This window comes from Syngnathus typhle, linkage group LG10, assembly GCF_033458585.1.
Source record: "Syngnathus typhle isolate RoL2023-S1 ecotype Sweden linkage group LG10, RoL_Styp_1.0, whole genome shotgun sequence".
NCBI lineage: Eukaryota > Metazoa > Chordata > Actinopteri > Syngnathiformes > Syngnathidae > Syngnathus > Syngnathus typhle.
Genome location: NC_083747.1, coordinates 6,844,214 through 6,861,740, shown reverse-complemented (window position 1 = coordinate 6,861,740; position 17,527 = coordinate 6,844,214). Strand labels below are relative to the sequence as shown.

Below are 17,527 nucleotides of genomic sequence, written 5' to 3'. Positions count from 1 at the left end.
TCCTGTACTCTGCCAAAAGCCAGAAGATAATTGTTTAAAGGAGTATTGTTTATAAAGGAAATGTTTGATTATTACAGCTGTTGTTGACTTGTTTCATTTTTGATCATTTGTATTTAAATGTCTTTTGAAAACATGTTATAACATACTGAAATACGTCATCACATTTAAGGGAGTGAAGGGTTAACACTTCATCCAAAAGCGAAAAACATTTGACTTCAAGCCGGAGCAGAAATGCGTCATCTGGAACATTGTTGTCAAGGAAGAGCCACCACAACACACAAAGCAATGTGCGACACTGCTTGAGTCTTGAGCAGCGTGCATTTTCTGCATGACATTGTTTTTTCTTTTTTTAAACCTCTCAACCGACTTGTGGTTCTATATATTTGAAAGCGTCCTCAGGAAGCTTTGCAACAAAAAATATAGCCTCCCCGTCTCTTAAGAACAATACAAACAGCTGGCAATTGTAATTTTTTTGCTGTTTGGAGGTGAACATTTAATAACCAATGGGATCAATCTAGGATTACTACCGACATCATATCTTGAAATCTCTCAAAGGTAAGGTTCTCCTTTTTTTCTGTATCAACAGAATAACATAGTGAGTTCACAATGTCATAGTGTGTTAATGTGTGTTTTCCACTGAAATGCACACAATCAATTTTTACAAATGTTAAGTCTCGTTTTATTTATCCTGTCCACCTATTTCTAAACAGAATATATTACGTTACAATATTTAATACTATTATGTCACTGTATTAAATATTATGATTTAATCTCAAGTAGTATGTCTAAATGTAATATTTTTTTCATTTAAATATTTAATATTGAAAATTGCAATTTTAATAAGGCATATACTATTATAATAACACACTTATATTTTACAGACAACCATGGCCAAAAGTGCTTCGGTTCTCGGTGGGTTGAATGAGAGCGTCTTTCCAGTGGAATTAACAAGGTACGAATACATTGCTCTGACAACACTCTTGATAAGTCTGATAATCAACACTTCATTGTTACAGAATCTTGAAATATATTGATATTTTGTAAAAATGTTGTGTGTGCAACTTTGGGGGAAACGTGCAAAAAACAAAGAAAAAAACGAATGGGGAAAAACTGGATACAAACCACATGAAAACAAGACTTATACAAAAATAAGTGCATTAAAACTAAAACAACAACAACAAAAATCCAAATAGAAATGGTGACACCATCTTGGTCTTTTACTGTGAGGATGAGTAATACTTAATAAACCACACGTTTTAAAAGTGAAACTATCGACATGTATTGTTTGAGAAGTCAAATGCACAATTATCAGTTTTAAAACGATGGGCAGTCTGTAGGATAAAAGCAATGATCCTAGTTACCCATCTGTGCCAGACTGTACTGTAAATCAAATCCAATTGAGAGGTAAACATCTTAAGATGTTAATGTTCATCATTTTGCTTCCTTTAGGCCTATTTCAACAGCCGTTGCTGAAAGCACGACATTCGATGACATAGACTACAGCCTTTTTCCAGATGACGGCTTTGGGATGTGTGTGTACGAGAAGCATGGAGCTTCTTTTCTTCCAGCTATCTACTGTATATTCTTCATCCTGGGCTTTGTTGGCAACTCTTTGGTTGTCTGGGTCCTTGTCTGCGAGGTGCGACTTCGCAACATGACGGACGTCTGCCTCCTGAACTTGGCCATCGCTGACCTCCTGTTGGTCGGTTCCCTACCATTCCTGGCCTACCAAGTTCATGACCAGTGGATATTTGGGGACACTATGTGCAAAGTGGTCCTGGGTGTTTACCACATAGTTTTATATTCAGGCATTTTTTTTATCGTGGTAATGAGCATCGACAGGTATTTAGCGATCGTCCATGCTGTTTACGCCATGAGGGCACGCACGTGCTTCTTTGGGATAATTGCAGCAGGCGTCACATGGGTAGCTGGATTTTTGGCCTCTTTTCCTGAGCTCCTCTACCTAAAACAGCAGCCTGACCACATAAACGCCACGTTCTGCTACGCTGTGTATGAACCATTCACTTCGGACAACTCCGATAGTTACTGGCGTGTTTTTGGTCTCATGAAAATGAACATTTTAGGATTACTTATTCCCATGGTCATCATGTCCTTTTGCTACTTGCAAATCATCAGGCGGCTGCTTTCCTGCCAGTCGTCTAAAAGGCAGACCATCCAGTTGGTGGTCATTGTGGTGGCTGTTTTTTTCATATGCTGGGGGCCCTACAACATAGTGGTGTTGTTCAAAGTGCTGGAACTCTTGCAAGTCTACACGGAGTGCAAAAGCAGCCAAGTCATCCGATTGGCCATACAAATCACAGAGGTCGTCGCCTACTTTCACAGCTGCCTCAACCCTGTGCTGTATGTTTTTGTGGGGCGGAAGTTCAGGAGGCACCTGCTCAGGTTGATCCACAGACTTCCATGTGGTTTGTGCCAGCTTGTTAAGGTCTTCATACCACAGCAACAGAGCATCAGGTCCGATATCTCCCGAACCACCAGCTTGGGTGAGAGGAGCACTGCTGTGTGAAGTGAGGTCATCATTCAGTTTTGGATCATTTCATTATCTTCTTTTATCTGAACACACATTAAAAACATTGAGAGAGCTCTTGTGATGGATTTAGATGATACAAGTGATGTGCTTGTATTATCTAGTGAGCAAATCTTGTAGAAGGCAACTTTGTAATGTCATTGTATCTTTTTTCTAAATTGCTTGGTGGAGCTGAAGGGTAACATTTGTGCAATTCTCAACCGCGGCAGGAAATCAGTACAGTGACACCTTCATACTTACATGAGTTGTGCGCTAAGCCGTATCAACACAATTTCAGCTCCATCTACGGGTTTACGCAAACAAAGGAAACCACAGCATGCAAAACAAAAAAAGAATGCTGTTAGTGTACTCATAGTGTTTTGCATACATTGTACTGTTGAAGATAAAATACGCAACTCTCTCTTACCTGCAAAATAAAAAATATAACATTACAAAATAGCATTGGAGGATTTATCAAAAGAAACAGCTGTTGCTCTTTGAACGTTTAATGGCAAAAATAACACCACAAACTAAAATATTTACACTTACATGTAACATGTAAACACAGTTTTCTGTACATAGGAATATACATGCAAAAGTAAAAATGAAGTCATCATACAACATTCAATTTGACATTGCCGCAGTCAGTGTTGCGTATTTCAAATATGAAACAGTCACTCTTTGAGGTTTACATCCTGGCTGGAGGCAAAATGCCTTCTGCCCCTCTCTGTACATCTTTACATCACAAGCAAGAGTGGGATGAGGGGGTCACAAAGGCAATTAATTAACATATTTTGCTTAATAGAGGCTTTTACATAATTAGATGAATATTTTTTTAGGGAACCCAGACACACACAAAGAAATAAAAAGGGCATCTATAAACATTGTAGAACTCAGTATGTTTCTTCAGATTAGTTGACCTAACTCATCCAATGAATTTTTTTTCATTTGATGCACCACATCTTAACCGCCACTCTGGACTACTTACTAAACAGGAGGACATGAAAGAAAAGGAAATGTCTCCTAAGTGGATTAGGCACCCCATGCTAAGCTCATGCTATATTGCTTAAGGATACAAACATAAAGCAAGCAAAGTCAAGTCCCGCCTTAACGCAGCAATGAAATCACCAAACATTCTCATGAAATAATAGTAATAAATAAAATGTTATGAATGTAAACTCTTAAATATCTGGGTTCACTGTGCTCTCTATAAGTTAACACGGAAAATTAGAATAATACAGGAAAACAAATAGAAAACTTTGGTATTATTATGGAAACAAGCAATGACAAAGGAAAAGCATAAGTGCCTGACTTTTGAATACATACACATTTTACATTTTTGCCAAAGCTCTCATTCAGCTGGGCTGTTGCAGATATTAGTACTGAACTTAATACAAAAAGAGTTAACACAATACAGACGTCTATTGCAGTACCAGTTACGTACATGCCTTTATTTCCTTGAAAGACTACAGCTACAAAACAATTCTTCATAAATAGTTGTTCAAGCTGCAACATTGCACGTGGAGACCGACATAAACTGAGTGCATTTCTAAATTAGTGCATCATCTCCGCATCACGAATATGCCGTCAATGAAATAAAACTTTGTTCAGTGGCAAGATTGTTCATAAATGACAAATGAAAAAGCGAGAGTAATTTATTTACAAATAAGGCAAAGAAGCTTTGCCTTGAACGTTTTAGTCATTAGCTGAAACAACTCCAGCTTTGATGCTGAAGGCAAGTACGAGGACAACACGCACTATTGCACTCAAAGTGACCACAGCGGAATACTTGGTCTGATCTTCACGTTGCCATGACAACAAGCGGACCTCACTGATGAACGCCACTCGGTTTGTACATGTTTGTTTTTATTCTTTGACTTACTTACTGCTGTTGTATTCCTCAAAGCTTACTCGCATGTTTGTTCCCTAACTGTACACGGTTTCGCTTACAAAAAGTAATCTCTTTTTACAAAGAAAAAGGCTTCTCCTGTGGTCAACTAAAAGCAGCCGGACACACACAGTATTCTATATCCTTTTATAATTATACGACTCGCAAGAAAAGATAAACTTGCCTTTGTGTCCGCTAAGTCAGGTTTGGAAGTCTCGCAGGGATTCCAACAGTTTATGTGCAGGCATAAACACAGTATGCCAAGGTTAGGAGGGAAGGGGCGGAGTCAAAGGGTTTATCAGCAGAGGTCATTCAGTCAGTCAGCAGCAGCAGGACACTTGTGGATCAGTGAGGGAACCTTAGTGTGGAAGAGATGAGCATGAGAATACACAAGTCTGCACGCCAACCATTCCATCAGAGATTGGTTAAGAAAAGCAAACCAGCCGGCAGGGAAAAGCTTTCGCCCCGGGTACTTCCTGTTACACTTGATTAAGCAAGCGATTGTGAAGAAACGCCTTCAATGACCCGATGGGCCGGGCATCATTCAGGTGTTTCCGTCTGTCAATGAAAGATATGAGCCGGGACGTGTCCAGATGCGAAGCGGTATTTTGGCACGGCGGAAGCTGCATGCGATTTGAGGCAGCGTAGCCAACATCCCTGTCCGCTACGCCGGGTAGGCGGAGCCACGGATCCCGCAGGCAGGAGCTCGCTGAAGGCCGCTGCTCGGGCACCCCCTGCAGCAGCAGGCACACAAAGTCGCGGGCGGCTGCGCTCACGCCTTCAAAGTAGTCGTCAGGGAAGCTGAAGTCCAGGCGGCAGATGTTCAGACACGTCTCCTCCAGACTCTCGTCCAGGAAAGGCGATGCGCCGCTGAGCACGACGTAGGTCAACACACCTGCGAGACACATCCCCATGATAAGATAAGCAATAATGAAACAACTTCTTTTTTTACGCACTTTTGTGTGGTTCAGCATTAGTAGATTTAACTATTGGCAAAGGTGGCAAAACCCCATTTTATTGGCAGTATTTTTTTTCCTGGTCACCGACTTATTCATGATATTTTTAAATCTATTCATCTATGGATCAGTATACGTACATTTGTAAAAAAATATATATTAACATAGCTTTTGTATTGAATGTCTTTCGAGTGTGTGGGTGGGTTTAAACAATGTGGTGAGTGAGTTTTTTCAATGTGAGTCATCAAAAGGTTATGAAACTACACTTTGAGCTGCTTATCATGTATCTTAATAGTTAACAGACCCAAGCTCCACATGTCAGACATCAGGGAGGCGGGCTGACCCAAAACCAGCTCAGGGGCAGAGAACTCTGGGCTCCCCAGAAGAGGATGTATGTAGGTGGAAGGAGGGTTAAGCTGAATGGCATCACCAAAGTCAGTGAGCTTCACCACAGGCTGGGAAGACATCTGTTCTACCACAATGTTCTCAGGCTGCAGAAACATCGACAGATGGTACAGTTAGGACGGCTTACGTACTCCACACAGTTTGCACAGGTGGAATAAATTCAGATTTGTATACTTTGAGGTCAAGGTGTGCTATCCTCCAGCCGTGCAGGTACTGGAGAGCTTCAAGAATATCTCTGAGGTACAGGGCTACTTTCTCCTCCGTCAGGTTTCCCCAGCTCACAATGTAGTCCAGGAAGCGCCCTTGGTCTGCCCTGAACACAGCAGCCAGGAACACAACTTTGGTCATGTTGCTCGAAAGCAGGTAATATTGGCCTTTCTGCTTTAAACGCCATACTTACATCTCTAAAATAAGAACATAGCTGTTGGCCGTCTCATACGTGTCCAGGAAGCGGACCAGGTTGGGATGATCAACAGTCTGGAGGAGTTTGACCTCCTGCAGCACCTGTTCCCGTCGCAGCAGCTTCTTGTTGACATGTTTCGCTGCAACGGTCCATTTGCTGCCTCTCTGGTCGCACCGCTTGGTCACCGAGAAGCGGCCTCTGTGGAGCACAGATGGGGCTCAGATGAAATTCTTAGCCTGTGTTGTATTTTGTTGTTGTTAGGTTCAACACACAATTGCCATGCGAAATTATGAACTAGAATCAAACCATGCTTTCCTACCTTCCAAGTTCAGAAATATCAGTGTAGTGGTATTCAAAACCTCGTTTCCAAATCGCATTGTTGCTATCATCTGGGCTTCCTGCAGAAAATACAGTGTCCTCGAACTTTAATTTCAAAGCAAACTGGACTTCAAAATCAGCGCGATTAGATAGTTGGAAGAAATCACATCCATGGCAGAACTCTCACCTGAGACTCTGAGGCTGGCGGAGGTGGTTACAGAACCTGCTACATTCATGGCAACACAGGTGTATCTGCCGTTGTCCTCCATAGTCGCCCCGAGGATACACAGGGTCGCCTCTCCTGTCTCACTGCAGAAAAAAAAGAATATATCTTTTTAGCTAATTTGCTAAAACTATGTGGTCATACACAAATGCAATTCAATACATTTTTAAACATACACACTGTCCTAAATTCAAATTAAAAGCAACAAGAATGGTTCTAAAGAAATGGTAAGGTGTAAAAAATATTCTAACATACAAATGACTTTGGGGCCCTGCTACTCAAAACATCTTAGATCCAATATTATGTAGTTTAAATGTAATAAATTCAATATCTATGAAAATATCTAAGGACAATCTGTCAATCAATGATTTGATGAATCTAAACTTTTCTACCCTAATGTCTTTAATAATTCTATTCCGCTACCTGTAGATGATGCTGTATTGTCCGTTGTTGCTAAGAGTGTTATTGTCGGGACCTCGCCAGGTGACAGCGGCACGGGGGCGCCCACTCGTTTTGCACCTGAGAGTGACATTGTCGCCACTCTCACATGTTACATCGCTAAGCGGGATGAGGAACTCTGGAGGAGCTGCGTGGCAGAATGAAAATGGAAGATAAGGACAAGTTGTACATTTCAAAGGGGAGCATTAAAAAAAGAATAGAAAGACAAGTCTGGCTAATTAATTTGTATTTTTTTTTTTATCTAACACTGGAACCATACAACTTGAAGATTAACTAGAACAGTATAAGATCACCGCTATGAAGCAACGAGTCAGCTTCACGCAGACTACCACATAATGTTATTGTTTGGTTAACACGTTTTTGTACGGGTATGACAGGATTGTTGAAATCCATTCACCACTTTTTCTAGAACACTTAAGGTGAGCTACAGGTAACGGTGTTGATATATCTTCCACAAACATTCATTCAGTAGTGCACTCACCATCACTGATGAAGTTGGGATTCAGAAGCTGCAATGAAAATATAAATTCATACATTATGTAAGTTTGCAGTACAAACGAGAAAGAGAACCGTTCTGATCATTTGCACTGTCCACCTTGCCAGAGACTTTGTTAACCAGGTTGTCCTGAGATTTGCGGTAGCCATTCTCCAATTTCCTACCGTCCTTGTCTCTTTTCTCGGACTTGCGGCGGATACGAAGCGCGGTATGCCATGATAGGGATTTTCTAAACCAAAGAAGAGACATCACATCAACTTTCCGACATTTGCACGATACAACAGCTTAGCAGAAATGTTTTTGTTGTCTTACTTGATGGTCCCCTCTGGGAAATCGGGTGTAGTAGAGGATGAAGTGTGTCCTAATACAAAGCCAGGAATCCATCCCTCAGCCGCAGGGCAATGCTCATTGGCAGCTCGATACACCAGGAACATGTTTTGCTGGTTACTGGCCAGTATTTGGACGACTTCACCCTGTGCTACGCTGATCTCATCCTCCTTCACTGCTACATAGTCTTGGGTCACCAACATGGTGGACACACTGCTGCTGCTGCTACTGCTTTCACTCTACCAGACGACAAGGAGAGAAAAAGAGTTTAAAGCATGAATCTGCAAGCAAAGTAATAAAGCGAGTAATAGTATTAGCTTTCCATCAATCAAACATCATGATTTGATTGACAACCGTGTTTGAACTTGACTAGGCACATGCATAAATGGAAGCAAGTTAAATTGATTTGAACATTGCAGAGACATGGAAGTGTTTAATTTAGTTAATAGTGACAAGTTTTGAGATCATGTGAAGCAGACGTAATGATTCTCATCTCACAATTTGTAATAAATAGCAGTTATTGAGGACAAATTATGTTTTCTGATGAGAGACATCTAAATCAGTCAGAAAAGACAAGTTTCAGATTGAGCCAGTAGAGGAAAGGAAGTAATGATGAGCGTGTGTCTAAAGGGTGTCATTATTTTTCAATATCATCATGTATGTTTACACTATGTTCCTGATGGCCATAGCAGCCTCGTTTCAGCAAACGAGAAGGTCGTGAGACATCGTGGACCAGCCAACCAACTAATTTGATTCATTTGTAGGAAGCCTTGACAGAACGTAAGGAACCAGGTAAAAAATACGGGTATCTATGGGTATCTAACCCTAACCCACATGCCAAAACGTGGAGCACCTGCCTTTAAGATTCAAGGACTCATCCCATCTCCTCATGGGCCATCATGACAGAACGTGAGAAAAGTTTGAAGGAGTTGAATACTGAGAAGAAAATTGCGAAAAATCCCACACCGCACTACGTTTTGGGGAAAAATGGTTTGCTGCGACCGCCGGGAACATAGTGCAAACATAGCATTAGTTACTCACATTTTGCCAACAGGAAGCCCCTTATGTTTACAAACTTTTCCTCCCACAAGATTCATCCTCGGAGGTTTTTCACGAGAGAGACCAGAATATGTTTAAAATGTTGGCAAACATCGAAGCCCACAAGAGGAAATCAAGCAGAAACAGCTTCGCTATGACTTAGATTTTCCCTGTTAGTACAAGAACATGTTTGTCTCACACACATTCTCTGTGAAGTTAGTGTACTCGGATTGCCATTAATTCCCAGTGTAGTAGTCGTTGCAAGCTGTTCTCAGATGCAGCGGCGTGCTGACTGACTGCAGCCATTCAGTGAAGGCGGGGGTTAGTGAAGTTGAGAAGCTTCTGTGAAGCCGTGACCTCGACTTGGCCTCTTACCCCGTTGCTTTGGGTGGAGTGTATGGACTGCTCGCTGGTGGAGGAGCACATGCTCATACGATCTAAATCCTTACTGTGGGTGGAGTGGCGACGGTGAGTGGGAATCCCGTGGCTTCCTCTGCTGAATGATTCCCCTCCACCAGTACCGTCACTGATGCAGGAACTTGGCCGGCTAGTGGGAGAAGGAGGCACCGACGGGACCGTGGCCCACGAAGTGTTGCTTTTGTGAGACTGGCTGGTGGGGCCAAAAGCTTCCTTGACCCCCCCAGGAGACTGAGGTGAGACCAGAGGTGAGACTGTCCTGACTCGGGGATTCTTGAGGGCCAAATGCAGAGGAGCAACAGCCATTTGTGGGATAGCAACCGGTTGAGGTTTCTGGGTTTCTTCACAGCCTTCCGAACAATGCCTGACAACTCTTTCCAAGCTGCCTGACGGTCTGCTACCGTTGTTAGAGATACCTCCATCGCCACAATCCAGCAGCTCCATCTTATGGACCTCAGAATTTACCATCTTGCCGTTTGAGGTTGTGTCTGAATATAGGCTAGAGGGGTTGGATTGGGGCTGGCAGGGTGACCACATACCTGCTGATCTGTCAGGCCCTTCGGGGCCTGGGTGGTGGTGGTGGTGGACGGGCTGGGGGAGCCGTGAGGAAGGCTGGGGAATTCTTGAGGGTCTGGAGCGAGGGCCGCAAAGAGCAGAGGAGTTGCCTCCAGATCCTCCGGAGCCACCGCCGCCACCACCTAGACTGGAGGTACTGGTGGAGGTGCTGCCTCCAGGAAGACCTCCTGTACTGCTACTATTATTGGGTGGACCACTGCCACCCACGTGGTTCCTCTGGTACTCTATGGGGGACGTCAGAGCTGTGGAAAGGAAAAAAGAGTCAGTATTGCAATGCTTCCATAGCTTCAGCTGTAACGAAAGGAATTATCATTATCATTCTCTCACCATTCAGGAAATTGCGCTGGTTTTCCAGAATCTGGCTGACCTGGTGGAGCCAAATTTTACAAACTCCAGGGCTTGTTGAATGGAGGGTATACCTCTCCGGATTGCCACTAGATGATCTGGACGTTAATGTGAATTTGCAGGGGTCTTCTGCAATTTCTTCCAGACCCAGCCAACTCACCTGTGAATGGTGCATCAGGATTTGAGGTAATGGACAAAATGACAAATGATTTTAGTTTTGCATCTGGACTCTACGCATTGTATATACATATAGGTTTTGTTGCCATATATGAACCTTGATGCTGTTCTTGAAGAGGTAGCCTGGAGTAGAGAAGCCCTTTTTCTTGTCCAGTGGTTCACTGAATATAACAATCTGCTCAAAAAGGAAAACTCTCCTTTCCTTCATTCTTGACAAAAGTCCCCCATCCTGGTCTGATACCAAGAAAGTGTCTTGCAGGAGCAATTTGCCCTGTGCTACAATTTTACCCTAAAAGTCAGAAGGAAAGGACTAAGAAATCCAGCCAAAAGCAGAACGTTTTAGTAGACACTGCCACCTAGCGATCATTACTGAAATTGCAAACCTGATTTCTGCTATTCTGCTCATTTACATACATGCATTACACAAAATATACGTTTCAGACATGCAAACCATTATGAAAGCAGTCTTACATCGAAGCCTTGAAGGCGGCCAACATTCATCATGTCGTTGCAGCGCTTAGGCACAATGCACATCACCTCGACAGCTTTCTAAAACAAAACAGAAAATGCAAACTTTAAGTGGCTGTATACAAGCACTCTTCAATCAATCTATTGGAAATTATTGTTGCTTCTGTCATGTGCGTTTTAAATGGTTAGTTTCAGCACGATCGTATTTAAGGTGCAACTGAGTCAATATTTTCACCTCCAGCTCTGATGAATCCACTCCTGCCTTCTTAGAAACTTTGAGAAGATCCTAATAAATGATAAACATGAACAGATAATTCACAAGTGGTGAAAGAATGAGTGATACGTGCTACCTTAATGAACTATTTCTTTTTTTTTTACCTTAAGCAATAACTGGTATTTCATTATTCGCTGGACAGGTTTGATCAGCAAATCGGTGATCTGCAACCTGTGGCCTAATCGTTGCTTGAGTTCCTGATTAAAGACAGTAAAAAAGTCAGCACACATATCATGCATGTAATAACAAATACAACCAAAGTAAAAACTCTTACTTCAAAGTAAGTGTCAATGTACTCTGACACAATGTGCTCTGATTTGGGCTTGTTTTGGCAGTACACAATGTACATGTGAAACCTGCGCTCCTGTGATGGGAAGAAAAGAAAAAATTGAGGAATATAGATCAGGTATAAATTAAATTACAAAATACAGGTGCAGTTCAATACATTACAAGACACTATATTTATTGGAAAAAACCCCATTTTTCTTTCTTTTGTTGTCTTAATATTTTCTGTTTTAAATGTCTGTATACAGTACTGTATTAAGAAAATCAAGAGCAGATATGAACAGTATACCTGTTTGACAAACAAAGAAGCAAGTCTGTCGGGATCCTCCAAACATTTTTCAATCTCTCCCAAGAAAAAGCTGCGACCACACCAGCACAGAAGCACATTATTTTAACAACCTTTGAGAAACGCTTTGATGAATGTAAAGAATAAAGGCTGTGAGTATACTCTTTGTGCCAATCGTAGATCTGATGGATGTTTCCAAAGACCATCTTGTCTTTTCCTCTCATGTCATCTGGTACACCTTCCTCCTTCATTCTGCTCATGTAACCCTAAGGGGAAGAGCCAGCAACATTGCAGTGTATACAAAAAAATTGCTAATTATAGTTCCTATTTAACTTCTTATTACCTCCACAACTGATCCTAAGTCTCTGACATAGTCTCGTTCAGTCTCCACCAACTCCAGCAAGACATAACTGCGAAAAAAATATTCATTACTCAATACAAATAAAATGCACTGAAGGAATATTCCATACAAGCAGAAAATTGCAGAGCAGTTTAACAACTCAAACCAAGTCCTCAATCAAGAAAAGAAGGTCCAGGCTTGTCACTCACTGTCTTCGCTTGAGGAAGCCGGACTTGCGCTCGTCCACCTCCTCCATGGGTGAAGAGGATGACAAGATGGAGTTGTCAGAGGGGTTGAGGGAGGGGGAGCTGCTGTCACCTTGCTCCACTGAGAGAGAACTGGGACGATCTTCTAGTGACTGAAGAGTGCAAGGATGTGTCAAGTGGTTTAACAATTATTCGTGATCAAAAAGGAAAATTTGCTAACTATACTGAATCACCACAATCACTTCATTAATTAAAAAGATTTGAAAAAAACGGGAACATTCAGTGCTTTGTCATTCAGTGAATGTTCTCTCACAAGTTAGAGTTGTGTAATATATAAAATGGAAAATGCATGCTTGGGGAAAATAGTCAAAGCAATGCCCTTTTGTTGGAAAAGAAGACAGTTGGCATCAGTGAGTCACAATGCTGCGAGATGTCGAGTCGGACACCGTGCCTCTGATAACAACACCCAAGCAAAGTGTGTTTGCAACAACGTGAACTCCTCTGTGTGCAAATGTGTGCATGTCTTTGTTAGATTTCTCCCTCACCATCTTGCTTTTGACCAGTTCCTCAATGGCACTGACCAGTTCAGCAGCACTCGGGGTCTCTGAGCTGCTTGGCCGAGCAGACAGGCGTGATGCAGACTGGCCAGAAAAGACAGAAACAAATAGATGTTATCTTTTTTAAAAATATTATTTCATTGCGATATTACAGATATGGAAAACTTTACTCTAGCGGGAAAACATTTTATGCTAAAACACTATGGTGACTGCTGTCTGTGTTTTGATCAGGCTCACCCAGTTGAGAGTTTGGCCCCCCCCGAATGTCCACATTGTTCAAAAAAGGACTTGGCGGGTGTGCAGTTCCTAATAAAAAGGTTAAATCGGGGCCAAGTTGGAGCCAGTCACAGGCTGGTTATGGGGAAAGATGGTTTAGGGGCAAGGTCAAGGGGCATGCTTTTGGTTCAAAACGGTTGCATTAACACTTCATGGGTCAAATTATTGAGAAATAAGTGTTGCTTGATACTCCATCAGATTGACAGGTCCATTTTAGGGCAGACAAAAGTTTTTAACCTCTCGACTGCATGAAGAATGGAGTATTCATTTTTGCAACCGAATACGAGTAACAATCCTCCATGGGATTCACACATACTTGGTGGCAATTGTAAAAGGAGAAGTCAAGAAGGTAATTTACATCAACAAAAGGTGTGGCAGTGAAAGTGACGTTTACATGGAGAGAGAGGGAAACTGGGATAGAAGAGAGGCAGAACAGAAATCAACATAATGCTGACAGACAAAACATGCAGCCATCAAGCAAATAAGAGGGAAAGAAAGGAAAGATTATTAGTGCTAAGTCGAAGGTTTACATTTGACAGTAGGTAGATAGAAAAGTTTTTATGGAGAAAAAAATAAAATGGTCTGAATTCAAGGCTGAATTCAGTTTTTTTTTTTTAAACACAAGCCTAGTAAAGGTATCGCTTACTTGACATTGAATGTACATACTTCATTTTACTAATCTTGGTGCCCAGTAACTATGTTGACATGAAATTGAAGATCTTTATTTAGACAAAAGCACTGCTTTTGCATTATCTTGGGACATGTACAGTATATTTAATGAGAAACCTTTTTGAGGAAGAGTTATGTGCGTACTTTGCAACACTGTACTTGCACTGTAATGGCAACAACCCAAACCAAATTTATGCAGCGTAATTTCCTTCCCACCTTGTCATCCTGGGTGTCAGGCTGTAGCAGACTGTGTTGCTGAATGGCCATCGGGGGAGGCAGAGGGACGGCGTCAGCCCCCTCCTCACCCTCCTCCTCTCCGCAGCTCTGCATGCCCGATGAAGAAGACTTGGAGAGCGTTCCGCTGCTCAGTCCTTCGTTACGCATGCGCTGGTGACAGGAAAATAACTCATCAGCACCAGATGGGTCAGAAACAGTAGTTTAAAAACTGAAATGTCTTCCGTTTCGTCTCTTACCTCCTCCAGTGTTTCATCTTGTGGCGTGGCGGCACTGTCGTCAGAGTCCTTTTGAGGGCCTTGCATTACATCCAAGTTCTTCCGGGGGCCGTCCCGGTTCTTTTTGTGCTTGTGGGCCAGCTTTTTGACGTGACCATCTGCCTTGCCAGAGCTGAGTCGCCTTACGGGGCTGGTCAGCCACTTCCTTAATGTGTTCCCAGGACGCTTGGGGCCCGGCGAACTGTGGGGCCCCAAGGTTAGGCTGGAGCCTGGCTGCAGGGTGTCGTTACTGGAGACGGACAAGGTATCTAAAGAAAAAAAAAAGATGTTATATGGCAAATTCTACATTACAAATTAAGATAATCTCTTTATGCAAAACAATGCTCTAAATGCTGGAAAAATCCTGAGGAAGAAATTAAGTTAGGACAGGAATTCCTTTGACTCAATTTTGGTACCAAAACATCTGGTACCCTTTTATTCAAGAAAAAGAAAACGACAACAACACAATCGTTGAAATAACATGATGAGACTGGATTTTGCTAGAATTTTTATAGATGAGCCACAATGCTTCAGGGACAACGTTCTCGTGATGATTGTGGGTTTTTCATTGTTACTGTTTGAAAATAACTCCAAAGAAAATGTCACCCTCAGCGATTTCCTTATGTTTCTCCATACTAGTTACTCCTACTCCTTTCTTCAGTCTCTTCATTTGCAAAACCACAAGTGCGTTCTACACCCAAATAAAATCAAAATGTTCATGGAATAAGCATCTCTTAATATTCACAAAAATATATTACGAGGGCTCAGGCTTCCTTCTACATTCCAAAAACATGCAGTGGCAAAATCGTAAGTGTGTGTGATTGGTGTTTTGTCTATGCGTGCCATTGGCAGGCGACCAATTCGGGGTGTACCCCGCCTACTGCCCAGTCAGCTGGGATAGGCTCCAGCATGTCCGCGACCCCCGAGAGTATGATAAAGTGGTTTGAGAAATGGATGGAGGAGTGGATCAACATTATCCTGATTTCTAAGCCGAACCAGAACTTAATCACATACAGGCTTTTTCTCTTGGCAAGAGATCTCAAGAGAAGTTGCAAAAGTAAAGTGTTTATGGGGGCTGCCGCTGACTCAGAGACGACGCCTACTTCAATGTTTAGACGGTTGACGTCATGTGCCATTTCAAGTTGTTGAACATCTTGAATAGCCAGTGGGTATTTAACCATTTGGATGCTTTGCAGGAGCTCAACACTTTAAAGGAAGACTTATTCATGTTGAACTAAACGCATGTGTCAAGGATTTAGCCATGTGATACAGGTTGTAAGTCTCATTAAAGAGGGCGGGAGGGGAAATACTGCCTTTCTTAATTGGACCAGACTTTAACATGGCCTTTCATAGTTGAGCATTTATAAGCCTACGCCTGTGATAAATGCAGCTAGATGCGAACGTTGCAGCCGTTCTGCCTCGAAGCAGAATTCTTTTTCCTGTCGGTATGAAGCATGTGTTTTCTCAACACGTGCATGAGGATATTAACAGAAGAATAGCATCAATTTCAGAACTATGAGAATTCAAACTAAATCTTTATTAATCCTTATTTGGACTGAGACCATTGTGTTGCTATGCTAGTCATTATATTACACTAATTCTGCAACTTTGGTTTTGAATTAGTCAGTATATGATATATATACTGTAAATCCCTAGATTTAAGTATTTATTGGATGATGAGCACATGATTTAGCACAAGTGGTGTACAAACTGGATGACTGGGTTAATTTTCCATAGCACCTTTTCTACAAAGCTGTTTTCAGTTTTAGTCATCATGAGCATAATCAACTATTGAAGGCTATATTAAGACGAATCGCAAGTATAAATAATTCATACGTGCACATTTTTACATGAAAGGTGATCAAACGTACCTGAACTATTGACTTGCAAACGCCGTGTATCAAAACATTAACTAAAACCTGCTAGACATTTGTCAGCAATTCAAATTATTATTGTTTTATTTCCAAAAGCCCTGAATGATAAAAACACTTCTTGTGTAACGTTATTACTTTGGAAAAGAAGTATGCTCAATTTGCTTAATAAGTAATAACTGAACTACCCGAATATTCCAAGAGCAACGTAAATGGGTGAAACATAAGGTTAGCAGCTTTGACACATTCCTGCCAAGTGGAAAATAACCCCCAAAGACACACATATACACACAGAAGTCTAGAACTTTGCCCTTTGACCTGTGCAGGGTCTTGAATGTTACGACACCTTGAAACAGTTGCTTGACCCGGACGAATAATTTCTCTAAATTGTCATCACCGTTATTCATTTATTTATTTATTTGTATGTTATCCATTCAACAGGATAATGCATACATTAAAGCGAGAAGGGCACAACCATGAAGGTGCACACTTTCGTCCTGATTCAAATAAAGTCTGCCTTCTACTTAGTGCAGTGCGATTCTAATTTCTTTTTCCATTTAGAATCTTTAAAAATGAATAATCTCAAATGAAATCATTATTATAATGATAATTTAATTATAATATAATTACCTTAATTATTTGCACCTCAAATTTAAACACCATTAGGTTTAGGCAAGTAGATTACAACTTAACCCCAACCAGCTTCATCAAGATCATGTTTGTGTTTGAAAAAAAGGGGAGGGGAGGGGATGGTGGGTGTAATCTGAAAAGTGGCCACGTATTTGCAGGAACATGCCTGAGATTCCAGAAGTGTCACCAGTGCAGCATCTTTAGTGTGGTCTATTCATCTCCCGGAGATGTGGTAGAAACATAAACATTAGGGTGGAGGAACAGAGAGTGGGGAAGTTCTGCTCGGTTAGTCTGGCTTTCTCTCTCACTAGAAATGAGGACAATGCCAAGAGGCTCTCGCCACCAAGAGCCACATTTAGGAAGGGTGTGGAGTTGGCATGCTAGATAAGGGAGTGGACACAGCATTCGCATAAAATAGCATTTTTGGACAAATAATCTCCAAAAAGCACTTTCTTCTCAGTTTCCTACTACCCCTTGTATTCGACAATATCAGACACTATCTTCTGACCCAGTCCGCTCTGCATATTAAAAACCGATCTTGCTTAATGCCTCAAATCTTGACAACTTAGAAGCAAACATTGTTCCTCTTGTATGAATTTTATTGATGTTTTACTTCATG

At 41.7% G+C, this 17,527-nt stretch overlaps 2 protein-coding genes across 3 annotated transcripts in view; one reads left to right on the top strand and one right to left on the bottom strand.

Annotated features, from left to right (window-relative positions):
- The first annotated feature begins 218 nt into the window (after positions 1–218).
- On the top strand, positions 219–4,465 carry LOC133160598 (C-C chemokine receptor type 1-like). The gene is made up of 3 exons (XM_061288390.1): positions 219–555; positions 882–952; positions 1,450–4,465. The coding sequence occupies exons 2-3, from the start codon at positions 888–890 to the stop codon at positions 2,525–2,527; spliced, it is 1,143 nt and encodes a 380-aa protein (XP_061144374.1). The 5' UTR covers positions 219–555; positions 882–887; the 3' UTR covers positions 2,528–4,465.
- The window catches only part of triob (trio Rho guanine nucleotide exchange factor b), a 67,444-nt gene continuing 52,934 nt past the window's right edge, over positions 3,018–17,527 (bottom strand). The window contains exons 38-61 of one of the 2 annotated variants that reach the window (XM_061288388.1): positions 14,390–14,676; positions 14,133–14,303; positions 12,960–13,055; positions 12,418–12,566; positions 12,212–12,278; positions 12,031–12,134; positions 11,872–11,941; positions 11,572–11,661; positions 11,402–11,494; positions 11,259–11,309; positions 11,027–11,104; positions 10,653–10,844; positions 10,361–10,538; positions 9,416–10,275; positions 7,988–8,241; positions 7,775–7,904; positions 7,661–7,688; positions 7,144–7,306; positions 6,685–6,806; positions 6,499–6,577; positions 6,177–6,377; positions 5,951–6,089; positions 5,676–5,862; positions 3,018–5,310 (exon numbers count right to left, since the gene is read on the bottom strand). In XM_061288388.1, the coding sequence (XP_061144372.1) occupies positions 4,895–5,310; positions 5,676–5,862; positions 5,951–6,089; positions 6,177–6,377; positions 6,499–6,577; positions 6,685–6,806; positions 7,144–7,306; positions 7,661–7,688; positions 7,775–7,904; positions 7,988–8,241; positions 9,416–10,275; positions 10,361–10,538; positions 10,653–10,844; positions 11,027–11,104; positions 11,259–11,309; positions 11,402–11,494; positions 11,572–11,661; positions 11,872–11,941; positions 12,031–12,134; positions 12,212–12,278; positions 12,418–12,566; positions 12,960–13,055; positions 14,133–14,303; positions 14,390–14,676 (4,205 nt within the window). In that variant the 3' untranslated portion in view covers positions 3,018–4,894. Of the gene's footprint in view, positions 5,311–5,675; positions 5,863–5,950; positions 6,090–6,176; positions 6,378–6,498; positions 6,578–6,684; positions 6,807–7,143; positions 7,307–7,660; positions 7,689–7,774; positions 7,905–7,987; positions 8,242–9,415; positions 10,276–10,360; positions 10,539–10,652; positions 10,845–11,026; positions 11,105–11,258; positions 11,310–11,401; positions 11,495–11,571; positions 11,662–11,871; positions 11,942–12,030; positions 12,135–12,211; positions 12,279–12,417; positions 12,567–12,959; positions 13,056–14,132; positions 14,304–14,389; positions 14,677–17,527 lie in introns of those variants that run through there. The other variant, XM_061288389.1, reaches the window with a different exon arrangement.